At 50.4% G+C, this 22,953-nt stretch overlaps 1 protein-coding gene across 2 annotated transcripts in view; it reads right to left on the bottom strand.

Annotated features, from left to right (window-relative positions):
- Positions 1-20,228, bottom strand: part of LOC133357491 (calpain-5-like) — a 47,599-nt gene extending 27,371 nt beyond the window's left edge. For both annotated transcript variants that reach the window (XM_061575452.1, XM_061575453.1), the window contains exon 1: positions 19,897-20,228. In XM_061575452.1, the coding sequence (XP_061431436.1) occupies positions 19,897-20,136 (240 nt within the window). In that variant the 5' untranslated portion in view covers positions 20,137-20,228. The remainder of the gene's footprint in view (positions 1-19,896) is intronic.
- Between the last annotated feature and the right edge of the window lie 2,725 nt (positions 20,229-22,953).

Below are 22,953 nucleotides of genomic sequence, written 5' to 3'. Positions count from 1 at the left end.
TGCGGGTGCAATGCAAATCCAAATAATAACTTACATTGTTACCGGCAAGTCCTCGCTTATCGCGTGGCGGTGTTCATGCTGCAACGCGGAATTCGCCCCGTTATAATGCGGACTGCGCCCCGTTATAACGCGAAACGTGCCCCGTTATAACGCGAAACGTGCCACGTTATAACGCGGCTTCTGAGCGGTCGACGACGAACTACTTTAAATTTCGATTTGAAGCTTTCGTGACTGCAGGGATTCATCTTCTTGGTTCTTTCGGTAAAGTCACGTAGAAGGGAAATAATAAAATAATAATAAAACATAATACAATAATTCTCACGACGTTTCGGCCACAACGCAAGCAGCCGTCCTCAGGTGAAGAACAGGTCTGTCGGAAAGACAGACCTGTTCTTCACCTGAGGACGGCTGCTTGCGTGAGAATTATTTTATTATGTTTTATTTGTATTATTTTATTATTTCCCTTCTACGTGACTTTACCGAAAGAACCAAGAAGACGAACTACTTTCTTGAGCTGCACTCGCCTGAGCGGAGTGATACAGGTACGCGGAACGATGCAGGAACGCAGTGGCGGCGTAGCCTCGGTTTTTTGTCCGTGCCATCTCCCTGTGCGTGTGCGCAGTGGTAGTAATTAGTGAGTTATTGCTATTACATTATTTATTGGGGGAAATATTTTCTCTTAACGCGACATCTACGATTGCGCTAAACGAGGACTCGCTCTCATCAACCTCTCCAAAAAAGAGTGTTTTGGCCTACTCTTCCACGCGGCTGTCCAAACGTCGAAAAAGAAAGAGGTGGGAGTTAGTCGCGGTTTACCTCCACCCGCACGGGTTTGTGCCAATCGACCCTGTTGATGGTGGTGGACCCCATTCGCTGCACCGCATGTCAATATCCACTCGATTGGGATGTCTAACATGGTCCAGCCATTGCATCGCCCCCCCATCCCGACCACGTGTGAAACCCGTGACCAGGATCCTCCTGGAAGATGAAAAAATTAACCCCTAAAAACAAAGTTTTCACTATAAATCCTTTATATGCGTGTTCAATGAGCCACAACCCAGCCCACATTAGTTTTTGAAACGGGCGGCTAGAGTCCTCTCGTCCTCTGGCTTGAGATGGCTGCCACCTATAGGTCAGATGATTGTCTGCCACCATTAAGCAATTGGTAATTAAATATAATTTTTTTTTCCTAAAAAGTGTAACATTTTGGAAAAAATTTTCACGAAAATAAATTGTCCCGCACAACGAGTCTGTGTGCAAAATGTCAGCTCGATTGGATCACGGGAAGTGGGTTAAAAAACGACCGAAAGATTTGCACGGTCGTAAACGCGCAAGCAAGCAAGTGAACTTAATATAAAGGATTTAAAAACAAACGAAGATTCGCCGAGCTCATGCGAGGCTTTGCTTGGTGAACACGGCAAGGTACACAGAGGAAGTGAGCTCGTCCATGAGGTTGGAAGACTTCCCCTGTGCACGGTGTGTGATTGACTTGTACGCAGTAGGGGGCACGGATGGTGCATCTGTCAGTCATCTCAGTCGGGAGAGCCACGGCACCAGCTGGGTCTGTCCCGTGAACTCCTCCTGCACCTAGCCTGGCACAGCAGCAGTCAACCCATGGCACCCCACGTCTGTCCCGTGACCTCCTCCTGCACCTAGCCTGGCACAACAGTCAACCCACGGTACCCCGGGTCTGTCCTGTGACCTCCTCCTGCACGTAGCCTGGCACAGCAGTCAATCCATGACACCCCAGGTCTGTCCCGTGACCTCCTGCACCTAGCCTGGCACAGCAGTCCACCCACGGCTTCCCGGGTCTGTCCCGTGACCTCCTCTTGCACCTAGCCTGGCACAGCAGTCAACCCACGGCATCCCGGGTCTGTCCCGTGACCTCTTCCTGCACGTAGCCTGGCACAGCAGTCAATCCACGGCGCCCGAGTCTGTCCCGTGACCTCCTGCACCTAGCCTGGCACAGCAGCAGTCACCCCACAGCACCAGCTGGATCTGTCCCGTGACCCTCCTGCCAGCAGCGAGCCTTCGACACTTTCACGTGCTGGCCTCAGATGTGCACCTAGCCTGGCACCGGCGCCGTGTGTGACGTGGCCGCCACTTAGTGGCGAATGTTGTTGCTGTTGTTGTTGGAAACATTCTAGCGCACCCCTCCCCTCCCCCACTCGCCCCCTCCCCCATCCATTCCGAATCATCGTGGCAAAGAAGCCAAAGCGGAGGGTGCCGTGGCTCTGTTGTCAAGATGTGAACTCTGCTGAGCTGTCGTTCGTGGCCAAGCCGCTTCTGAAAAAAAAAATTGAACACTTCAGTGGGGCTTTGCCTGGTAGGATGTGGGATGGTTTAGTGTCGCACATGCATCTGTGTGTTGGGTGATTTGTTGAGCTTTCTTGTGCTCTGCGCCTCAATAGTTCGTTGTTGGCAACGTCCTTACCCCGTGCCCCCTCCTGGACCATCTGTGACAAAAGATCTTTATTGCTCATCGGATTCTTCCTGCAGTGTCAATGCAATATTCCGATTTTGAACTTGGATGCGAACACGAACAGTTTGCCCCTCTTCACCCCACCCTAGCCCCCCCCCGCACCCCCCCCCCCTCTGCTTATTTATCTATCGCATTCTTAACAAGGGTTAGGCGAGCATCTCCATCATACTCTGGAGTGGATGTTTTAGTAAATGTTTTTATTAATTTATTTCTCTCTTCCCATCGCGGCGCTTGCTCTCACTTTCCCATCGCTTTCAAACGCTCACGGCGTTGTGGGGGGGGGGGGGTAGAGTGGGGGGGCACACTCGGAACGAGACTTTTATGTGGAAGTTTTTGTTTTTAAAAAATTAACCCGTAAAACAAAGTTTTTCACTATAAATCCTTTATATGCGTGGCATCGGGGCGGCTAGAGTCCTCTCATCCTCTGGCTTGAGATGGCTGCCACATATGGGTCAGATGATTGTCTGCCACCATTAAGCAATTGGTAATTAAATATCTATTGGATCACGGGAAGTGGGTTAAAAAAACGACCGAAAGATTTGCACGGTCGTAAGCATGCAATCAAGCACGCAAGCACGCAAGCAAGCAAGCAAGTGAACTTAATATAAAGGATTTAAAAAAGACGTCCTCAAAATCTGATTCCATCACCCATTTTCTTTGTTCAAGTCAGAATGTGCGTCGTCATCTGCTGCACACCTGAGCGTGATGCGGCTTTAGAACTATTTTAGTCAAAGACAAAATCAATAAAATGTCTTATTCTTCTTCCAGGATTTCTCTATCGATGATTCCGTGGCCTTAGAATGTATATTTGGAATTTGCGTGTCTCTCCCTCTCCCCGTGGTCGCGTGGATTTTTCTCCGGGTCTTCTGGCTTTTCCCTCCACAACATCACGCGTTAAGAGGATGTGGCGACTGCTATACATTTCTACACGATAAGCCAATTTGTAGACCTATCATTTGTGGCCAGGTCGCTTATGAAAAAGAGCTACATAGCTCAGTGGGCCTTAGGCCTTAGCTGGTCAAATTAAAATAAGTATAACCCGTAAAAACAAAGTTTTTCACTATAAATTCTTTATATGCGTGGCGGCTAGAGTCCTCTCGTCCTCTGGCTTGAGATGGCTGCCACCTATGGGTCAGATGATTGCATTGCACCATTAAGCAATTGGTAATGAAATATAATATTTTTGTCCTAAAAAGTGTAAAATTTCGGAAAAAATTTTCACGAACATTAATTGTCACGCACAACGAGTCTGTGTGGAAAATGTCAGCTCGATTGGATCACGGAAAGTGGGTTAAAAAACGACCGAAAGATTTGCACGGTCGTAAGCAAGCAAGCGAACTTAATATAAAGGATTTAAAAAGTTTAGTTTCGAGTTTGTTTGGTGTTGGAACATCTTAACCCCTTGTGTATTACTTTCAGCATGGGTTAAAGCCTCGTCTGTAAAACAAGAGTCGTAGAATCCCACTCCATCTCTCTGGACCTCTGTATTTTACGTGTTCTGAAAAATGGTCATTGCCCGAAACGTCGCCTATTAAAATATGCATCCTTTTAAATGCCACAGTGCTATCGATACAAAGACAAAGATTCACGGTATAGGCTTAACATATTTGTAGGGGCAAGTGCTGTTAGCGAGCACCTATAAAGGACGGCACGGCACACGAGGAGGTGGGTGGCCAACACCACGCCCGGCCGCCTTTGTCTCCCTAGTGGCGATGTTCACACATCGTACCAGGTACTCATTTGCGGCCGACCTAGGGGAGGCCCAGGACCGGTTCAGATAATCGTCACCCGGGTCGCCAGGTTCGTAGCGCAGCGCGCTAACCGCTACACTACCGCTCCCTCGCTATCGATATACAAAGATCCCCCATATAGCCTTAACAGACTGTAGGGGCAAGTGCTGTTAGCGAGCACCTATGAAGGCCGCAACGGTACACGAGGGGGTGGGTGGCCATATATATACACACACGCACACACACGCGCGCACACACACACACGCGCACACACACACACGCGCACACACACACACGCACACACACACACACACGCACACACACACGCGCGCACACACACACACGCACACACACACACACGCACACACACACACGCGCACACACACACACGCGCACACACACACACGCGCACACACACACGCGCACACACACACACGCGCACACACACACACACACACGCACACACAACAACAACAACAACAACAACCGCCATTCGCCACTAAGTGGCGGTGACGTCACCACGATGCTTGTGCCAGGCCAAGTGCACCTTGAGGCCACGTGAAGTGTCGAAAGCCCGCTGGCAGGAGGTCACGGGGCAGACCCAGGTGCCACTGGTCGACTGACCGAGATGACCGAGATGACTGGCTGATGCACCACCTGTGCCCCCTACTGTACCAACTTGCTGTGCTTTAGCCACCCGGCGCTCCGCTCGTTGTTGTGAGCGTCGCTCCTCCGCCCTCCGTTGTTGTTGGAGGGCGACTGCCTCCAACTGCCCAGTAGCGTCCTTCACGAGCCTCCTCCACTGAGGCCGATCTTGACACCGCTGGTACCAGTCATCGGCAAGTCCACTCAGCTCCACGTCCTCCTGTACCACATCACTCCATCTCTTCTCCAGCCCGTGCCGCGCCCGTCTAGCCCCCTCGATCCGGCCGAACAAAAGCTGTTTAGGCATGCGGTGGCTGGGCATGCGGGCTACATGACCCAGCCAACGCAGCCTTGCCTGCCGGAGGAGCTCACTGATGGGACTTTGCCCAGATCTTTCAAGGATTTGTGAGCTCCTCACACAATCCAGCCTGGTTAAACCCAGGATGGATCGTAGGCAGGCCAGCCTAAATGTTTCCAACCGGCGAAGATGCTCCACCAGGGGGGTCCACGTCTCGCAAGCGTAGAGAAGGGAGGGAATGACCGTGGCCGAGAAGACCTGAAGCTTCGTGCGGAGCGACAGACCAGGTAGCTTCCACACAGCGTTACGCAACCGATGAAAAGATATTGCCGCTCGACTGATTCGGAGTGAGACCTCTGCTGATAGACTGGAGCCGGTCATAAGCACACTGCCCAGGTATGGGAAACTCTCCACTCTCTCCACAACTGCCCCATCACCAATTGGGAGTTGTGGGGGTGGAGTGTCCGATGGTACAAAATACCCAGGCAGGTGCTTGGTTTTGGTGGGGCTGATGGTAAGGCCCCACCTCTTAGTGGCACGCTCCAGTCTCAGCAGCAGCGCCTCCAACTCCTCTTCTGAATGAGCAGCTATTACCAAATCATCGGCATACATAACGTGGTTGACCAATAGGGAGCCATCCCTTGATCGCACCCGGGCGTCGATCAGCCTCCCATTATATCTGTACGCACACACACACACGCGCACACACACACACGCGCACACACACACACGCACACACACACGCGCACACACACACACAAAAACGCAAGCTACGGCGGCAGGAGAGAGAGAAATAACATCGTCACCAAATGTGTAAAAAAAAACTTTTATCTCAACCTTAGGTGGGCACCCAACGTTGGATGGCCGCGGGGGGTGGTGTGGACATTCGACAGATTTGGCTCGGATGTTGTGAACGCTGGCACTCGCGAGCACCTTTTGGGCAGATCTCTCTGAGCCTCGATCACGCAACTGGCCCTGCCAACGTGCCTGGCCCAGACATCACAAGACCGCAGTGCCACACTATATCTCAACGGCTGGCTGGCTGGCTGGCTTAGTAAACAAATATTTGTGCACGTTTACATACTGTATAAACACAAATACGTGCGTGTGTGTTCAATATTTTAAAAGCAGGCATCATGGAGGAAAAACCAAATATTTCATAAGTTTGTAAACCACAGATTTCCGCCCCAGCCACTTGTGTAAATGTCGACCTGAGCCCGCTTACGCGTGCTGTGTTTGTGAACGGAAGGGGGTCCAGCCTCTGCTGCCTCAAATGCACCCCGCTCCTCAAAGAGTCCCCGGGGTAAACGCGGCTTCGCGAAAATGCAGACCGAGGTCTCTTTGTGGAATGTCAACCTCAGATTTCACCACCTCACCCATCTACCCACTCACCCATCCACCCACCCACTCACCCACCCACTCACCCACCCACTCACTCACCCACTCGCCCATCCACCCACTCACCCATCCACCCACCCACTAACTCACTCACCCACCCATCCATCCATCCACCCACCCACCCTCCCACCCACCCCCCATCCACCCACCCATCCACCCACTCACCCACTCACCCATCCACTCACCCACTCACCCATTCACTCACCCACTCACCCACCCACTCACCCACCCACTCACTCACCCACCCACCCATCCACCCATCCATCCATCCATCCACCCACCCATCCACCCCCCATCCACCCACCCACTCACCCACCCACCCACTCACCTACCCACCCACCCACTCACCCACCCACCCACACACTCACCCATCCACCCACCCACTCACCCATCCACCCACTCACCCATCCACCCACTCACCCACCCACTCACCCAACCACACACTCACCCATCCACCCACCCACTCACCCACCCACCCACTCACCTACCCACCCACCCACTGACCCACCCACCCACACACTCACCCATCCACCCACCCACTCACCCATCCACCCACTCACCCATCCACCCACTCACCCACCCACCCACTCACCCAACCACACACTCACCCATCCACCCACCCACTCACCCATCCATCCACTCACCCACCCACCCACTCACCCACCCATCCACCCACCCATCCACCCCCCCATCCACCCCCCATCCACCCCCCCATCCACCCACCCCCTAGAGTTGTTTTTTTTTTCTTCAGAATGAAGAAAAATTCTTTCATTTTTTTTGTGATCTAATCACTTGGCTGGTATGCAGCAATGCTTCTAAGTTACGGCCATATGTCTCAGCAACTGCTTGTGGAGCACAGTTATTTTTTGCTCCGATTTGTCTCTGCTTCATTGCTGTAACTTTGTTTCGTTTGTTTTACTTTCAGTGTATTGGCTACCCAGGTCACATTGACAAATGAGACTGTGTCCTGGTGTCTTGTGCTATTGCCGGGCTAAACAAAATAAACTTTAAATTTTCACACTTTCAACTTCCACACACATGTTGAGTAGGGAGGTGTGGACCGCCCTTAACATTCTGCTCACCAGGACAAGCGGATTGAGAAATGAACGAACCTCTTCTTGGTTCTTTCGGTAAAGTCACGTAGAAGGGAAATAATAAAATAATAAAAATTCAACTTAATAAAATAATTCTCACGACGTGTCGGCGTCAGACGCTGTCTCCCCGACAAACCTGGTCTTCACCTGAGGACGGCTGCTTGCGTTGTGGCCGAAACGTCGTGAGAATTATTTTATAATGTTTTATTTTTATTATTTTATTATTTCCCTTCTACGTGACTTTAACGAAAGAACCAAGAAGATGAATCCCTGCAGTCACGAAAGCTTTAAATCGAAACGACCGAACGTTCACCCACTCATCAATTCACTCAATCATTTAGCCACTCACTCACTATTTCATCCGCTCAATCATTCACTCATCCACAATCACACTCACTCACTCTCTAAGTGATTGACTCACCCACTCATCCACTCACTCACTCATTCCCTCCCCCGCTCACTCACTCACCTATTAATTTACTCACCCACTCACTCATTCGCTCACTCACTCACTTATTCGCTCACTCACTCATGCACGTGCTCACTCGCCCACTCATTAATTTACTCAATCATTTAGCCATTCACTCACTATTTCATCCACTCAACCATTCACTCATCCACAATCACACTCACTCACTCTCTAATTCATTGACTCGCCCACTCATCCACTCACCCACTCATTTTCTCCCTCGCTCACTCGCTCACTCACTCACTCATTCGCTCACTCACTCACTCATTCGCTCACTCACTCACTCATTCGCTCACTCACTCACTCATTCGCTCACTCACTCACTCATTCGCTCACTCACTCACTCATTCGCTCACTCACTCACTCATTCGCTCACTCACTCACTCATTCGCTCACTCACTCACTCATTCGCTCACTCACTCACTCATTCGCTCACTCACTCACTCATTCGCTCAACTCACTCACTCATTCGCTCACTCACTCACTCATTCGCTCACTCACTCACTCATTCGCTCACTCACTCACTCATTTCGCTCCTCACCTCACTCATCGCTCACTCACTCACTCATTCGCTCACTCACTCACTCATTCGCTCACTCACTCACTCATTCGCTCACTCACTCACTCATTCGCTCACTCACTCACTCATTCGCTCACTCACTCACTCATTCGCTCACTCACTCACTCATTCGCTCACTCACTCACTCATTCGCTCACTCACTCACTCATTCGCTCACTCACTCACTCATTCGCTCACTCACTCACTCATTCGCTCACTCACTCACTCATTCGCTCACTCACTCACTCATTCGCTCACTCACTCACTCATTTCGCTCACTCACTCACTCATTCGCTCACTCACTCACTCATTCGCTCACTCACTCACTCATTCGCTCACTCACTCACTCATTCGCTCACTCACTCATTCGCTCACTCACTCATTCGCTCACTCACTCATTCGCTCACTCACTCATTCGCTCACTCACTCATTCGCTCACTCACTCACGCACGTGCTCACTCGCCCACTCATCAATTTACGCACCCACTCACTCGTTTGACTCTCTCACCCACTCATTTTCCCCCTCGCTCACGCACTCACTAACCGATTCACTTGCCCACCCACGCACTCATTCACTCATTCTTGGCCCCTTGGCCTTGTTAAACGCAACATTAAAACTATTAAAACTTGAGTAGCACAATCGGCACACTAACTTGGGGCAACATTACCGAGGTGACATCGCTTGCCAACGACGTTAGCCGTGGCTGGAGATTAAACTCGGATCTCTTGGCCCTTGACCATGCCATCTTCTCTCCTACGGCCGACGAAGATGCAGAGATACGACAACCGCGACCTCGCAATCAAGTTATCAATCCCGGATAACCGAGTCGCGAAGAGCGGAGTGGTGCATCATCATCATCATCGCTGCGACGTCTCCTTCGTGCTATGAGACATCTCCTTTACCAGTGGCAAAACATAGTAATAGTTTTTACCCTTTCAACTGGTACAAAAACTGACACCTTTATACAAGGCATCATTTTTGCAATAACCACAACACAAGCAGTCAAAATGCAAACAAAAAGAAACAACTCTGATGATGATAATTATATGCACTGTCCTTGAAGTTGATTGGCATCTGGTCCAACACCAATGGAGACTAGGCTCTAAGAAAAGCTGTCTCGGGTGTGGACCAATCAACTTCAAGGACAGTGCATATTATTATCATCATCAGAGTTGTTTCTGTTTGTTTGCATTTTGACTGCTTGTGTTGTGGTTATTGCAAACATGATGCCTTGTATAAAGGTGTCAGTTTTTGTACCAGTTGAAAGGGTAAAAACTATTACTATACTTAAAACTTTGAATTTCATTTTACACCAGTTGACTGCGTGTGTTATGGTTATTGTAAACATGATGCCTTGTATAAAGGTGTCAGTTTTTGTACCAGTTGAAAGGGTAAAAACCTACTACTATGTATCCATCGTATTAGTGGATCGGGGCATTTAGTCGTTACCTGTTATGCAGGCGGTTCTGGATGACCGCAGTCACACGCGAGCTACTGGAGAGTTGTTTTTGCATCCTCCATTTGTGCATCAACAGGTATCCACTGCCTTGGTTTGTGCAGTGGATGCGGCTCAGGGTGGACCATGAGCAGCTTCGTAGAAGAGCAAACCCGAGGTGATATTCTTGACCCCTGCCCACGAAACTTAACAGCTTAACCTAACAAATACAAAGACCCCCCCTGCGTATAGCCTTAACAGACTGTTGGGGCAAGTGCTGTTAGCGAGCACATGTGAAGGCCTGAACAGTACACGAGGGGGTGCGTTTCAGTTTTTCAGTTTTTCAGTTTCATTGATTAGGTATAGCACTGTGAGCCATTCGGCTCTTGAATCGGGTGCAACCGCAACAAACAAAAACATGAAACAAAAACATGAACAAGAAAACATCTTAAAGTGACTATGTGCAAACAAAACATCGAAGAAAAGACAGCAAAATATGCGTGGCCAGCCACACGCCCGCCCGCCTTTGTCTCCCCAGTGGCGATGTTTACACACCGCACCAGGTACTCATTCGAGTCTGAGTCGACCTAGGGGGAGGAGGCCCGGGACCCTTTCGGATAATCGCCACCGGTTAATCGTACGCGGGTCCCAGCCGGGTTCGTCGCGCAGCGCGCTAACCGCTGCACCACCGCTCCCCCCCCCGAGTTTTCGCCAGCACACTCTCACATTGCCTCGGCGTCCAAGCGGTGGAGGAATTCGTCGCGCAGCGCGCTAACCGCTGCACCACCGCTCCCCCGAGTTTTCACCAGCACACTCTTACATTGCCTCGGCGTCCCAGCGGTGGAGGAATTCGTCGCGCAGCGCGCTAACCGCTGCACCACCGCTCCCCCCCGAGTTTTCGCCAGCACACTCTCACATTGCCTCGGCGTCCCAGCGGTGGAGGCATTCGGCCCCGAGCGAAGCACTCGCGCGGAATTGATGTGGCGTGAACTACGATACAAGATCTCGATCGCCGCTATTAATTTTAATGAAAGCCGTTTCAGTCACAACACGACGTTATTCGATTTGCAAACTATGAGCCATCGATGTTATTGTTATTATGATATTTAAACACGCCAAATTATATTTACATTCACAATCAGCCACTGAAATCAGTAGAATTAAATTTGCATTGCCGTAGCGTACGGCTCCAAGCACTGTTTATTTTTGTAAAAATCTCATTAAGTTAAACATCTGTTGCAACAAAGCAGAATATAATCACACCATGTGCTTCCACTTTTCAATGCCTCGACGCTACATGTCTGCAGATCAGGTATTGACCCCGAACTTTAAACACGTTCTAAAAAATGCCATGCAATGGCCACCACCTTGGCAAAAAGAAACCTGGAAGTCCCAAGACCAGGCCCGGATTGAGGTTCTTGTAGTCCCTAAGCATGGTGACTACTATGGCCTCTTCGATATACGGACCTGGTGGCTGGGTGAGTGGATGAGTGAGTGGGTGAGTGGCTGAGTGAGTGGGTGAATGAGTGAGTGAAGGAGTGGCTGGGTGAGTGAGTGGGTGAATGAGTGAGTGAGTGGGTGGCTGGGCGAGTGACTCAGTGGGTGGGTGAATGAGTGAGTTAGTCGCTGGGTGAATGAGTGAGTGGCTGGGTGAGTGGGTGAATGAGTGAGTGAAGGAGTGGCTGGGTGAGTGAGTGGGTGAATGGGTGATTGAGTGGGTGGCTGGGCGAGTGACTCAGTGGGTGGGTGAATGAGTGAGTGAGAGGCTGAGTCAATGAGTGAGTTGGTGGGTGGCTGAGTGAGTGAGTGGGTGAATGAGTGAGTAGGTGAGTGAGTGGGTGAGTGGGTGGCTGGGCGAGTAAGTCAGTGGGTGGGTGGGTGAATGAGTGAGTGAGAGGATGGGTGAATGAGTGAGTTGGTGGGTGGCTGAGTGAGTGAGTGGGTGAATGAGTGAGTAGGTGAGTGAGTGGGTGAATGAGTGAGTGAATGGGTGTCTGGGCGAGTGAGTTAGTGGGTGGGAGGGTGGGTGAATGAGTGAGTGAGAGGCTGGGTGAATGAGTGAGTTGGTGGGTGGCTGAGTGAGTCAGTGGGTGAATGAGTGAGTAGGTGAGGGAGTGGGTGAATGAGTGGGTGAGTGGGTGGCTGGGCGAGTGAGTCAGTGGGTGGGTGGGTGAATGAGTAAGTGAGTGGCTGGGTGAATGAGTGAATGAGTGAGTGGCTGGTTGAGTGGGTGAGTGAGTAGGCCCCTAGGTGCCTACTGTGGCCTATTGGATACTACGGCCCTAGTAGGTGGGTCAATGGGCGAATGAGTGGTTGGCTGGGTGAGTGAGTCAGTGGGTGGACCGGATTCTATTGCTCAGTCTCATGATTATAATACTACAGCACACCTCATATAGCGGCGTCATTCATGCCAACAACGATGCCCATGAGTTATGTATAGGGACCAAATCCCATATACGCGGTTTGCTATATGCACGGCGCAGCACACACACGCGCACACAAAGACAAAGATAAAGATCCCCCTATAGCCTTAACAGACTGTAGGGGCAAGTGCTGTTAGCGAGCACCTATGAAGGCCGGAACGGTACACGAGGGGGTGGGTGGCCAGCACCACGCCCGACCGCCTTTGTCTCCCCAGTGGCGATTTTTACACACCGCACCAGGTACTCATTTCAGGCTGAGTCGACCTAGGGGAGGTCCAGGACCGGTTCAGATAATCGTCACAGGTGTTGGCCGTGAGCGGGAATCGAACACGCGCACACACACGCACACACACGGGCACACACGCACGCATACACACACGCACACACACACGCACACACACACGCACACACACGCACACACACGCACGCATACACACACGCACACACACGAGCATACACGCGCACCAAGTAAATGAAAATCATCACCACTACGACTACCAAGCAAAATCAGAATGACTAAACAAATGGAGAAATGGCACCTAAAAAAAATCACAAAGAACAACAAACAACGAAAAGTTATCAAAATAAATAAATTCGTCCATTAGCCGGGGTTGTGACCCGTTAAGAAAATATCGTCGTGTTTCATATTCTTAGGTTTTTTCGGTAAAGCCACGTAGGTAAAAAATAAATTAAAATTAATAAAAGTAAAATAAATAAAAAATTAAATAAAAATCACGACGTTTCGGAGGCAACACAAGCTTCTGTCTACGTGACTGTACCGAAAAAACCTAAGAATATGAATCCTTGCAGTCACGAAAGCTTCAAATCTAGAATCGTCGTGTTTCGCATACCTCCAATTAGCACGGTTGGCTAGGTAGGGTGTAAAAGAAGTTCAACGTACACAACAACGATATTGGACAGGTGCCCTCTATGAACACGAGTCGGGCTCGTTCGGTGCGACGATGCTTCGTTGACCCTGGAGTTGTCAAGAGGTCACGAACAAACTCCTCCTGGCGAGAGACCAAAACGGCTCAGATGACCCCTCTGCCTTGGGTCTGCAACCCTGAAGATCATCGCCCACGACCCCTGAACCACATTCGTCCACACACAAAGCATGGCACCAGCAGTTGCGCATCTACTTGATGATTTTGATGATGGTGATAATCGTGATGCACCCATTGAGAAATTAAACTCTCTCCGGTCGTACGTATGTTGAACTTCTTTCGCACCGTACGTAGCTAACCGTTGTAATCGGAGGTGCAGACTCAGAGCTCCATAGGGTCACATAGAGACCCATAGACTCACACAGAGATTTATAGATTGGCAAAGAGACCCATAGACTCACGTCCAAAACTCAGAGCCTCAAGCAGATATATGGATTCACAGTGCCCCATAGACTCACACAGAGCCCCATAGACTCACATAGAGACCCATAGACTCACATAGAGACCCATAGACTCACACAGAGACCCGTAGACTCACACAGAGACCCACAGACTCACACAGAGACCCACAGACTCACACAGAGACCCATAGACTCACACAGAGACCCATAGACTCACACAGAGACCCATAGACTCACATAGAGACCCATAGACTCACACATAGACCCATAGCCTCACATAGAGACCCATAGACTCACACAGAGACCCATAGACTCACACATAGACCCATAGCCTCACGTAGAGACCCATAGACTCACATAGAGACCCATAGACCCACACAGAGCCCCATAGCCTCACATAGAGACCCATAGACTCACACAGAGACCCATAGACTCACACATAGACCCATAGCCTCACGTAGAGACCCATAGACTCACATAGAGACCCATAGACCCACACAGAGCCCCATAAACTCACATAGAGACCCATAGACTCACACGGAGATCTACATGAAGGAGAGGCATCATCACATCGACGATTCGCCACTCCACTACTACTGGATCACGAACCACCTCGTGCCAGGAAGTTCGCACTCGTTATGCGTCACCATGGGGAGTTATAGGGTCATGCACAAATATACAAACTTCATCCGACCAAGTGAAAATAAAACATGTTTTAAAGTGTGTCAACCCTTGGGAGCCTCCCAAACTAAAATAATCATCTCAAATTTGTGGTATGAATCACCGTCACGCTCTACCCTACTCGTTCACATTTTCTCCAGAGATTTCACGTTGCGAAAAGCCGTTTTGTGTTGTCGTAAAAGTGTGAAGAGGAGGTATTGCTCATGCCTCACCACGACCCACCCCCTCCACCGCCACCCTCCCTCCTCGCCACAAAGAAGTCCCTGTTTCATCTTCTTGGTTCTTTCGGTAAAGTCACGTAGAAGGGAAGTAATAAAATAATAAAAATAAAACATAATAAAACAATTCTCACGACGTTTCGGCCACAACGCAAGCAGCCGTCCTCAGGTGAAAACCAGGTCCGTCGAGGCGACAGAGTCTGAATGAAACAGCACAGACTCTGTCGCCTCGACGGACCTGGTTTTCACCTGAGGACGGCTGCTTGCGTTGTGGCCGAAACGTCGTGAGAATTGTTTTATTATGTTTTATTTTTATTATTTTATTACTTCCCTTCTACGTGACTTTACCGAAAGAACCAAGAAGATGAATCCCTGCAGTCACGAAAGCTTTAAATCGAAAAGTCCCTGTTTATATCGTGCATGAAAAGGGGAGGGTAATAGCAGCCACAACTTGTACAGCCCTTGTCAAAGGGGCCACGTTTACGCGAAAGGCTTTTACAGCTTCCCATCGGCTCTGGTGTCTGTGGCTGCGGCGAACGATGAAGGTCGCGCACGTATCAATCCCTTCCACATGCACATGTGACGCTTCTTGTGCATTCCTCAACGTATTGCAACTGATCTTAAGCACACACACACGCACACGCACGCACGCGCGCGCCATACACGCACCACACACACACACACGCCCAACACACCCACATTATACTCTTCGGTTTTTTCGGTAAAGTCACGTAGGTAATTCTAGATTTGAAGCTTTCGTGACTGAAAGTATTCATATTCTTAGGTTGTTTCGGTAAAGTCACGTAGGTAAAACATAAAAATTACTAAAAGTAAAATATTATTTTTATTTTACTTTAATGAATTTTGATTTTTTACCTATGTGACTTTACCGAAAAAACCTAAGAATCACGTAGGTAAAACAATTAATAAAATAAAGTAAACGAAAACAACTAAATTAAATCACGACGTTTCGGAGGCAACACAAGCCTCCTTCATCAGGTGTAATACAAAGGCACAGCAAAATAACTGTAGCGAGAGTTATTTGTGATGAGACATTGTTACTTAGGGTCAGAGGAGGGGGGGAGCCAAGGGGGACCGGTACAGAATGGGGGGGGGGGGGTGTGGGCGGAGCCAGGAAGGTGAAGGGGGAGGAGCTAAGGAGGACAGGTGCATGATGGGGGAGGGGGGGTTGGGGTGTGGGCGGAGCCAGGAAAGTGATTGACAAGGAGGGTAAGAGGAGTGGGAGGAGCCAAGGAGGACGGGTGCAGGATGGGGGGGGGGGGCTGCAGAGCGGGGGAGAACACAATACACACACACTCCCCACACACAACAACCGCCATTCGCCACTAAGTGGCGGTGACGTCACCACGACGCTTATGCTAGGCCATGTGCACCTTTAGGCCACGTGAAGTGTCGAACGCCCGCTGGCAGGAGGTCACGGGGCGACTGACTGAGACGACCGAGATGACTGGCTGATGCACCACCTGTGCCCCCTACTGTGCCAACTTGCTGTGCTTTAGCCACCCGACCCCACACACCACATACACCACATACACCACACACACACACAACACACACAGACACACCACAACACACCACACACAACACACACACAATACACACGCCCACACACACAACACACACCACACACCACAACGCACACAATATACACCACACACACCACAACACACACAACACGCACCACACACACCACAAACCCAACAAACACACTTGTGGTGCCACGACCATGGAGCAAGTCCACAAGCGCCGCTATCCCCTCCCGGCCCCCGCACTCAGCGCACCCACAGAGTAGTGTCCTGATGGGGAGTTGCCTGGCACATCGGGGTTTAATCCGGAGGGCCCCTAGATGGAGAGTCCCACGGTTTCCCGGTGCCAGGAGATTGGCGGTGCCCCTAAATTGGCTTAAAAATTGTACGGGCGCAGGAAGAAAAAGATTCCCTGGGCCAACCGCAATGAGGTACAACTCGGAGGGGAGAATGGAGGACGGGACATTTCGCAGGAAGGACACAAGAAACAAAGGGACAATGGTTGGCCACAGCCGCCGCCTAGCAGAGGGTGGCTCATGAAGTCGGCAAACAGCACGGGAGCGCTTCCAGATGAAGGGGCAACGGGGGTCGCCCCCACTCGGGGGTAGGGGATCGAGGGCGGGCACGTAGACAATGGGTCGAGGCGTAACGGAAGATAACGCTCCAGGTGAGGGCGGAGCATCAGTTGAAACTCTAAAGGTTGGCGCATGAATGGCTGCGCGGCACGACGTCCCCACCCACCCCCCACCCCCGGGCCTTTGAAGTTTAGAGAATAAAAGAGGCCTGCCCCGGGACAATTGGGGGAGTTGTCTCCAACTTGAGCGCTGACCTTTGCGCGAAATACGCGCCTGCAGGGGCGCGCGCGTGCACGCCTCCGCGTTCGCTTTGCGTGGTGGTGGTGGTGTACGTGGGCGTGTGCGGGATAACCCCGGGCGGTGGTTAGCCAGCCAATCAGCGATGTCCCTCAGAGAGGGGGGGGGGGCGATCACCCCATCAGCGGGGGCCCGGCGAGAGGCGGCTGACGAGGGGGGGAGTGGAGGGGGTGGACGTTGCGCCCAGGCCGCTCGCGGGGAGGTGGGTTTCGGCCCTCACAATTCACACACACACCACACACACAACAACACACACAACACACACACCACACACACCTCACACACACACACCCCACACACAACACACATACACCAAACACACCAAACACACACACACCACACACACACCACACACACCTCACACACACACACCCCACACACAACACACACACACCAAACACACCAAACACACACACACCACACACACCCCACACACAACACACACACACCAAACACACACACACCACACACACCACATACACACACCACACACACACCACACACACCACCCCACACACACCACACACCCCACACACACACCACCCCACACACACTTCGGCTCGTAGTTTCTCAGCTCGCTAACAGCACTATACGGAGGATATTTGCCTTCACGGAGAGCAGTAGTGTAGTGGTTATCACTCAACCCAATTACTACAGCTTGTCTGTGTATGTACAATGTAGTGGTTAGCGCACAGCATAACCAACCCAGTCAACAGGGTTCAATTCCCGTTCGCGACCGAATTTATGAATGGGTCCTGGGCTTCCCCAAGGTCCAGTCAGCCTAAAATGAGTCCCCACCTCGTGCAGTGCAAGGCCATAGCCATGGAGTCAACATTGGGGGGGACCAAATCTTCCAGGGGGTCTAGGGGTCGTCGTCCCCCCCCCCGCCCGCCCCCCCAGAAAAGTCTAAATTTGAAAACTAATTTCCTGCCATTTCCTGCCTAAAATATTAAATAAATCACTAACACGTGGGATGGACTTTTTATTTCTTTTTAACAATAATGTCTAATAGTGTATTGTATTACATTGCTCTGTTTTTACTTTTTTACCTTTTCTTGTTTCATTGTATGTAATGGCAGAGATTAGGGATTAATAAAGTACAACCATAACCACAATCATATCAACAGAAATCTAAATTAACCCGTAAAAACAAAGTTTTTCACTATAAATCCTTTATATGCGTGGCGGCTAGAGTCCTCTCGTCTTCTTGCTTGAGATGGCTGCCACCTATGGGTCAGATGATTGCCTGGCACCATTAAGCAATTGGTAATTAAATATAACTTTTTTTTCCTAAAAAGTATAAAAATTTTGAACAAAATGTTCACGAAAATAAATTGTCACGCACAACGAGTCTGTGTGGAAAATGTCAGCTCGATTGGATCACGGCAAGTGGGTTAAAAAACGACCGAAAAATTTGCACGGTCGTAAGCGCGCAAGCAAGCAAGCAAGTGAACTTAATATAAAGGATTTAAAAAGATCAGCACGGGAGATCGAAAGGCGTGTCCGGGTGCTGTGGTGGTCACCCACCATCCACTCGCGCGCCGTGCCGCCCTTCACAGATGCCCACCGAGAGGGCTTTCCCCATTATTTTATTTTTTATTAATTTCAATTTTATTTTTTACCTACGTGACTTTACCGAAAGAACTAAGAGTATTTCCCCACCAGTCTGGCGAAGGCTGTACCGGGGATCGGTTTTAGTCTTTGCTTTCGAGACAAGCGGTGATGCAATGCCCCTTAAGAGCCGATTTCAATTCTCACTCACGGCCAAGCAACATAGCAATGAAGTCACGTGTGAAACCAGTCGTGGGTTTCCCCTAGGTCAACTCAGCCTTCAATGAGTGCCCCAAAATAACTTGCCCTCGACATAAGATTGTTTCATAATCAACGTTTTTGGGTTCGATCGCGTTATTTATAAATGTGTCGTAACCCTCCACCACCCGACACGGCCAATCAGCAAAAAAGTGTCACGTTGACAAAAGACTAAATAGTTCACTACTTTAGCCCACCGGTGTGTCGAAGAGGGAAACCACAACATTTACAATTTTTGAGCACGACGTTTCGCTGGTAATTACATCCAGCATCATCGGGCAAAAACGTTTATTATGAATAATATTGGTCGCGAAAGCCTACGTGTTAAACTGATAAGATTGTTTGGGTGGCATAAATCACCGTCAGTAAAGCTGCCCACGTTACTCCGACGTTAGCACGTGATCATAATCATTGTCGGTTCCAACGTTCCACGATTTATCGCGCAGTGCCACGCAACGTTGGTGCCAACGTTGTTCCGACGTTGGCATGCGATCGGAGGCGTTGTCGGTTCCAACTTTCCACGATTTATCGCGCAGTGCCACGCAACGTTGGTGCCAACGTTGTTCCGACGTTGGCATGCGATCGGAGACGTTGTCGGTTCCAACTTTCCACGATTTATCGCGCAGTGCCACGCAACGTTGGTGCCAACGTTGTTCCGACGTTGGCATGCGATCGGAAGCGTTGTTGGTTCCAACGTTCCACGATTTATCGCGGCGGTGCCACGCAACGTTGGTGCCAACGTTGTTCCGACGTTGGCGCGCGATCGGAACCGCCGCTGGTTCCGTACGTTCCGCGATTCATCGCCGCGGTGCCACGCAACGCCGCTGCATCGGTTGTTCGCACGCTTTGCACAGACAGAGGCGCAACTCCCAACCCCAATCCCAACCCACCGTGGGTCTCCTCCACTCCACGTGCGCGGGAGGCGGCTTGGTGTGGTACAGGGACGAGTCGGACGCCGGGAAGAGCGGGTCTTCGAAAGGCCGTCCCGCCGAGAGGCATTCCCGCCGGAGTTTGGAGTAACACTGCCCGCGGAACGGCTTCGCGTGCATGTTGGCAAGGCACCACCGCCACGACCGCCAACGCCGCCGTCTCTGTAGGGGATCACCTCGCCCCACAGCCATCGTGTTCATCGTCCATCGGCGGGAAGTTCCAAACAAAACACTACACGGATTCAGAATCCCATCCGCACCACCACAACCCCCTGGCTGTAGGTCGACTCAGCCTTCGAATTATTGAGCAGCAGCAGCAGCAAACACAGCGATGCCGCTACAGGCGTGCAAGTGACGGTGGTGGAAAGAGCTTCCAACATTAAAAATAATCTGCCCGGCTGCAAATATCCCTAGGTCGGAACGCGTAGTGCTAAAATTACCGATAGCAATGTGTGGGCCTATGCCATGGTTATTATACCGACGACGGAGCTAAGTTTAACTATGCTTCAAGCAAAAGTGGTTTTTTTCCGCCCCCGTATAGCGATATACGAAATAGGCTGTTGGGGTTAGTGCTGTGAGCAAGGCTGCCCTGGCGTCTTGAGTTATCCGAGTCAGAATTATTATGTATTGCTGGAGGAATCCCAGGAGCTGTCAGAGCGTTACAACAAGAAAACAATGTAAAAAAAACCCAACCCGGTAGGAGTTGCAAAATAACGGAAAAGTTAAACAAATATACAAATACTTACTAAACTTTTTTTTATCATACCAGGTTAAGTCAACCAAGCTATTAGCTTCCTATTCAGAAGCGACCTGGCCACATATGATAGCTCAACAAAGGGCTTATTACTCTTCACGTCGAAATATAGAGCAGAAAAACTATGGAATAATGATCACCTGGTTAAACCAATTGATCCTTTCACTTATTTAAGGCTGGCACGGCACACAGGGGAGGGGGGGGGGTGGGAGGCAGAGGTCGCAAACAGGTTTTGATTCCTTACCGTACCCGTACCCGGCCGCACCAGGGTCGCAAACGGGTACCCGTACCCGTACCCGGCCGGGTACAGGTACCCGTTCCTACCCGTACCCGTACCCTACCCGAAATGAGTGACAAACGGCTATTCACCAGTGACTCACGGCCTACCCGTACCCGGCTGCACCAGGGTCGCAAACGGCTACCTGTACCCGTACCCAGCCGTGTACTGGTAGCCGGGTATCGGGTAGGGTACGGGTAACGGGTACCCGGTTGCGACCTCTGGTGGGAGGTCAGCACCACGCCCGGCCGCCTTTGTCTCACCAGGTGCTGATAAATGTATAAGATATAGGTTGGTTTACAGCAATACAGTATATAATTTAATGTTGGGTTTATCTATGGCAGTATATAGTACGGTATATGCTCGTGTGATGTAAGAGAATAAGGTTTAGATGGAAGCATATTATAGAATTTTTACGAGGTAAAATTGTAATGTATTACTTGCTGTTAGTAACTCAGCTTATTATAGAGTATAGTAAGTATACTGATGGTGCGATGCAGTTTATACTTTAGTTTTTTATGTAGTTTATACTTTAGTTTTCTACGTGGTTGTTGAGTAACTGCAGCTACATATCATTAACATTCCTTTCCTTTGTTACTGCTAATCCCTGCACCCCCCTTGGTTGCTGCTGATCCTGCATAATGCATGGGCATAATATGACTTTGACACCCCCCCGCCCAACGCCTACGCATTTTCCATGAATATGCTAAATCCCTCTTCACATGCACATTCTTTTTGTTAAGGCGCTCTTCAACCCCCAATGCAGCTTATATATAAGCTCCTAGTTTGGTAGTGTCTCATTCTTCACCTGAAGACGGCTGCTTGCGTTGTAGCCGAAACGTCGTGAGAATTGTTTTATTATGTTTTATTTTTATTATTTTATTACTTCCCTTCTACGTGACTTTACCGAAAGAAACAAGAAGACAGGTGCTGATGGTTTACACACCGTACCCGGTATTTACTATTAGGCTGAGTCAACCTAGGGGAGATCCAGAAACATGTTACATATCACACGCACACACACCACACTCATTGATGTTAACCGTTGCCGGGAATAGAACCCAGATTTCATCTCTCACGATCACGCAGCACTTAACGATTGCACCGCCATAGAAACTCACACAAAGACAAAGATTCCCCGTCTAGCCTTCACATACTTTCGGGTCAAGTGCAGCTAGCGATTAGCACCTATGAAGGCCGTCACGGCACACGAGGGGGTAGTTGTCCAGCACTACGCCCGGCCGCCTTTGTCTCCCTAGTGGCGATATTAACACACCGCACTAGGTACTCGTTTGAGGCTGAGTCGACCTAGGGGAAGCCCAAGACTGCTTTAGATAATCGTCACTGATGTTGGCCTTGAGCGGGACTCAAACTTGAGTCCTCGCGTTCGTTGCCCAGCGCGCTAACCGCTACGCCACCGCTCCCCACACTCAAACATAAAGACAAAGATTCCCCATATAGGCTTAACATACTTTTGGGACAAGTGCTGTTAGCGAGTAGCAGCACCTATGAAGGCCGGCACTGTGGCACACGAGGGGGTAGTTTGCCAGCACCACGCCCGGCCGCCTTTGTCTCTCCCGGTAGCGATGTGGACGCACCGCGCACTAAGTACGCTCATTCGAGGCGGAGCCGACGGGCACGTAACGCTCACTCACTCACTCGTGCGCGCGTGTAACACAGCAGCAGCAGAAGCAGCAGCAGCAGCGTCTCACGTTGAGCAATGCAGGGCCACACAGGGACTTGCACTTGAGGGCGATGCCACTGTTTAGAGGAGGAGGAGGAGGTGGTGGAGGCTCCACGCATTCCAGGCAGCGGCGGCGGCAGCAGCAGCAGAGGCGACAGGCACCTGGCGAGAGCTTGTTAGAATGTAGATTTTATAGTTGCGTGGGTCGTACCATTGTGGATCGTTGGGCAAGGGGGGTGATTGTGTTGGTCCGATGGGGTGGGGGGATGTGTGGGTGGGTAGCAAAATGAAGTATAAATACGG

Source organism: Lethenteron reissneri, chromosome 58 (assembly GCF_015708825.2).
Source record: "Lethenteron reissneri isolate LAM-NWPU_2019-01 chromosome 58, ASM1570882v1, whole genome shotgun sequence".
Classification (NCBI taxonomy): domain Eukaryota; kingdom Metazoa; phylum Chordata; class Hyperoartia; order Petromyzontiformes; family Petromyzontidae; genus Lethenteron; species Lethenteron reissneri.
This window is presented reverse-complemented; position numbering and strand designations above follow the sequence as displayed.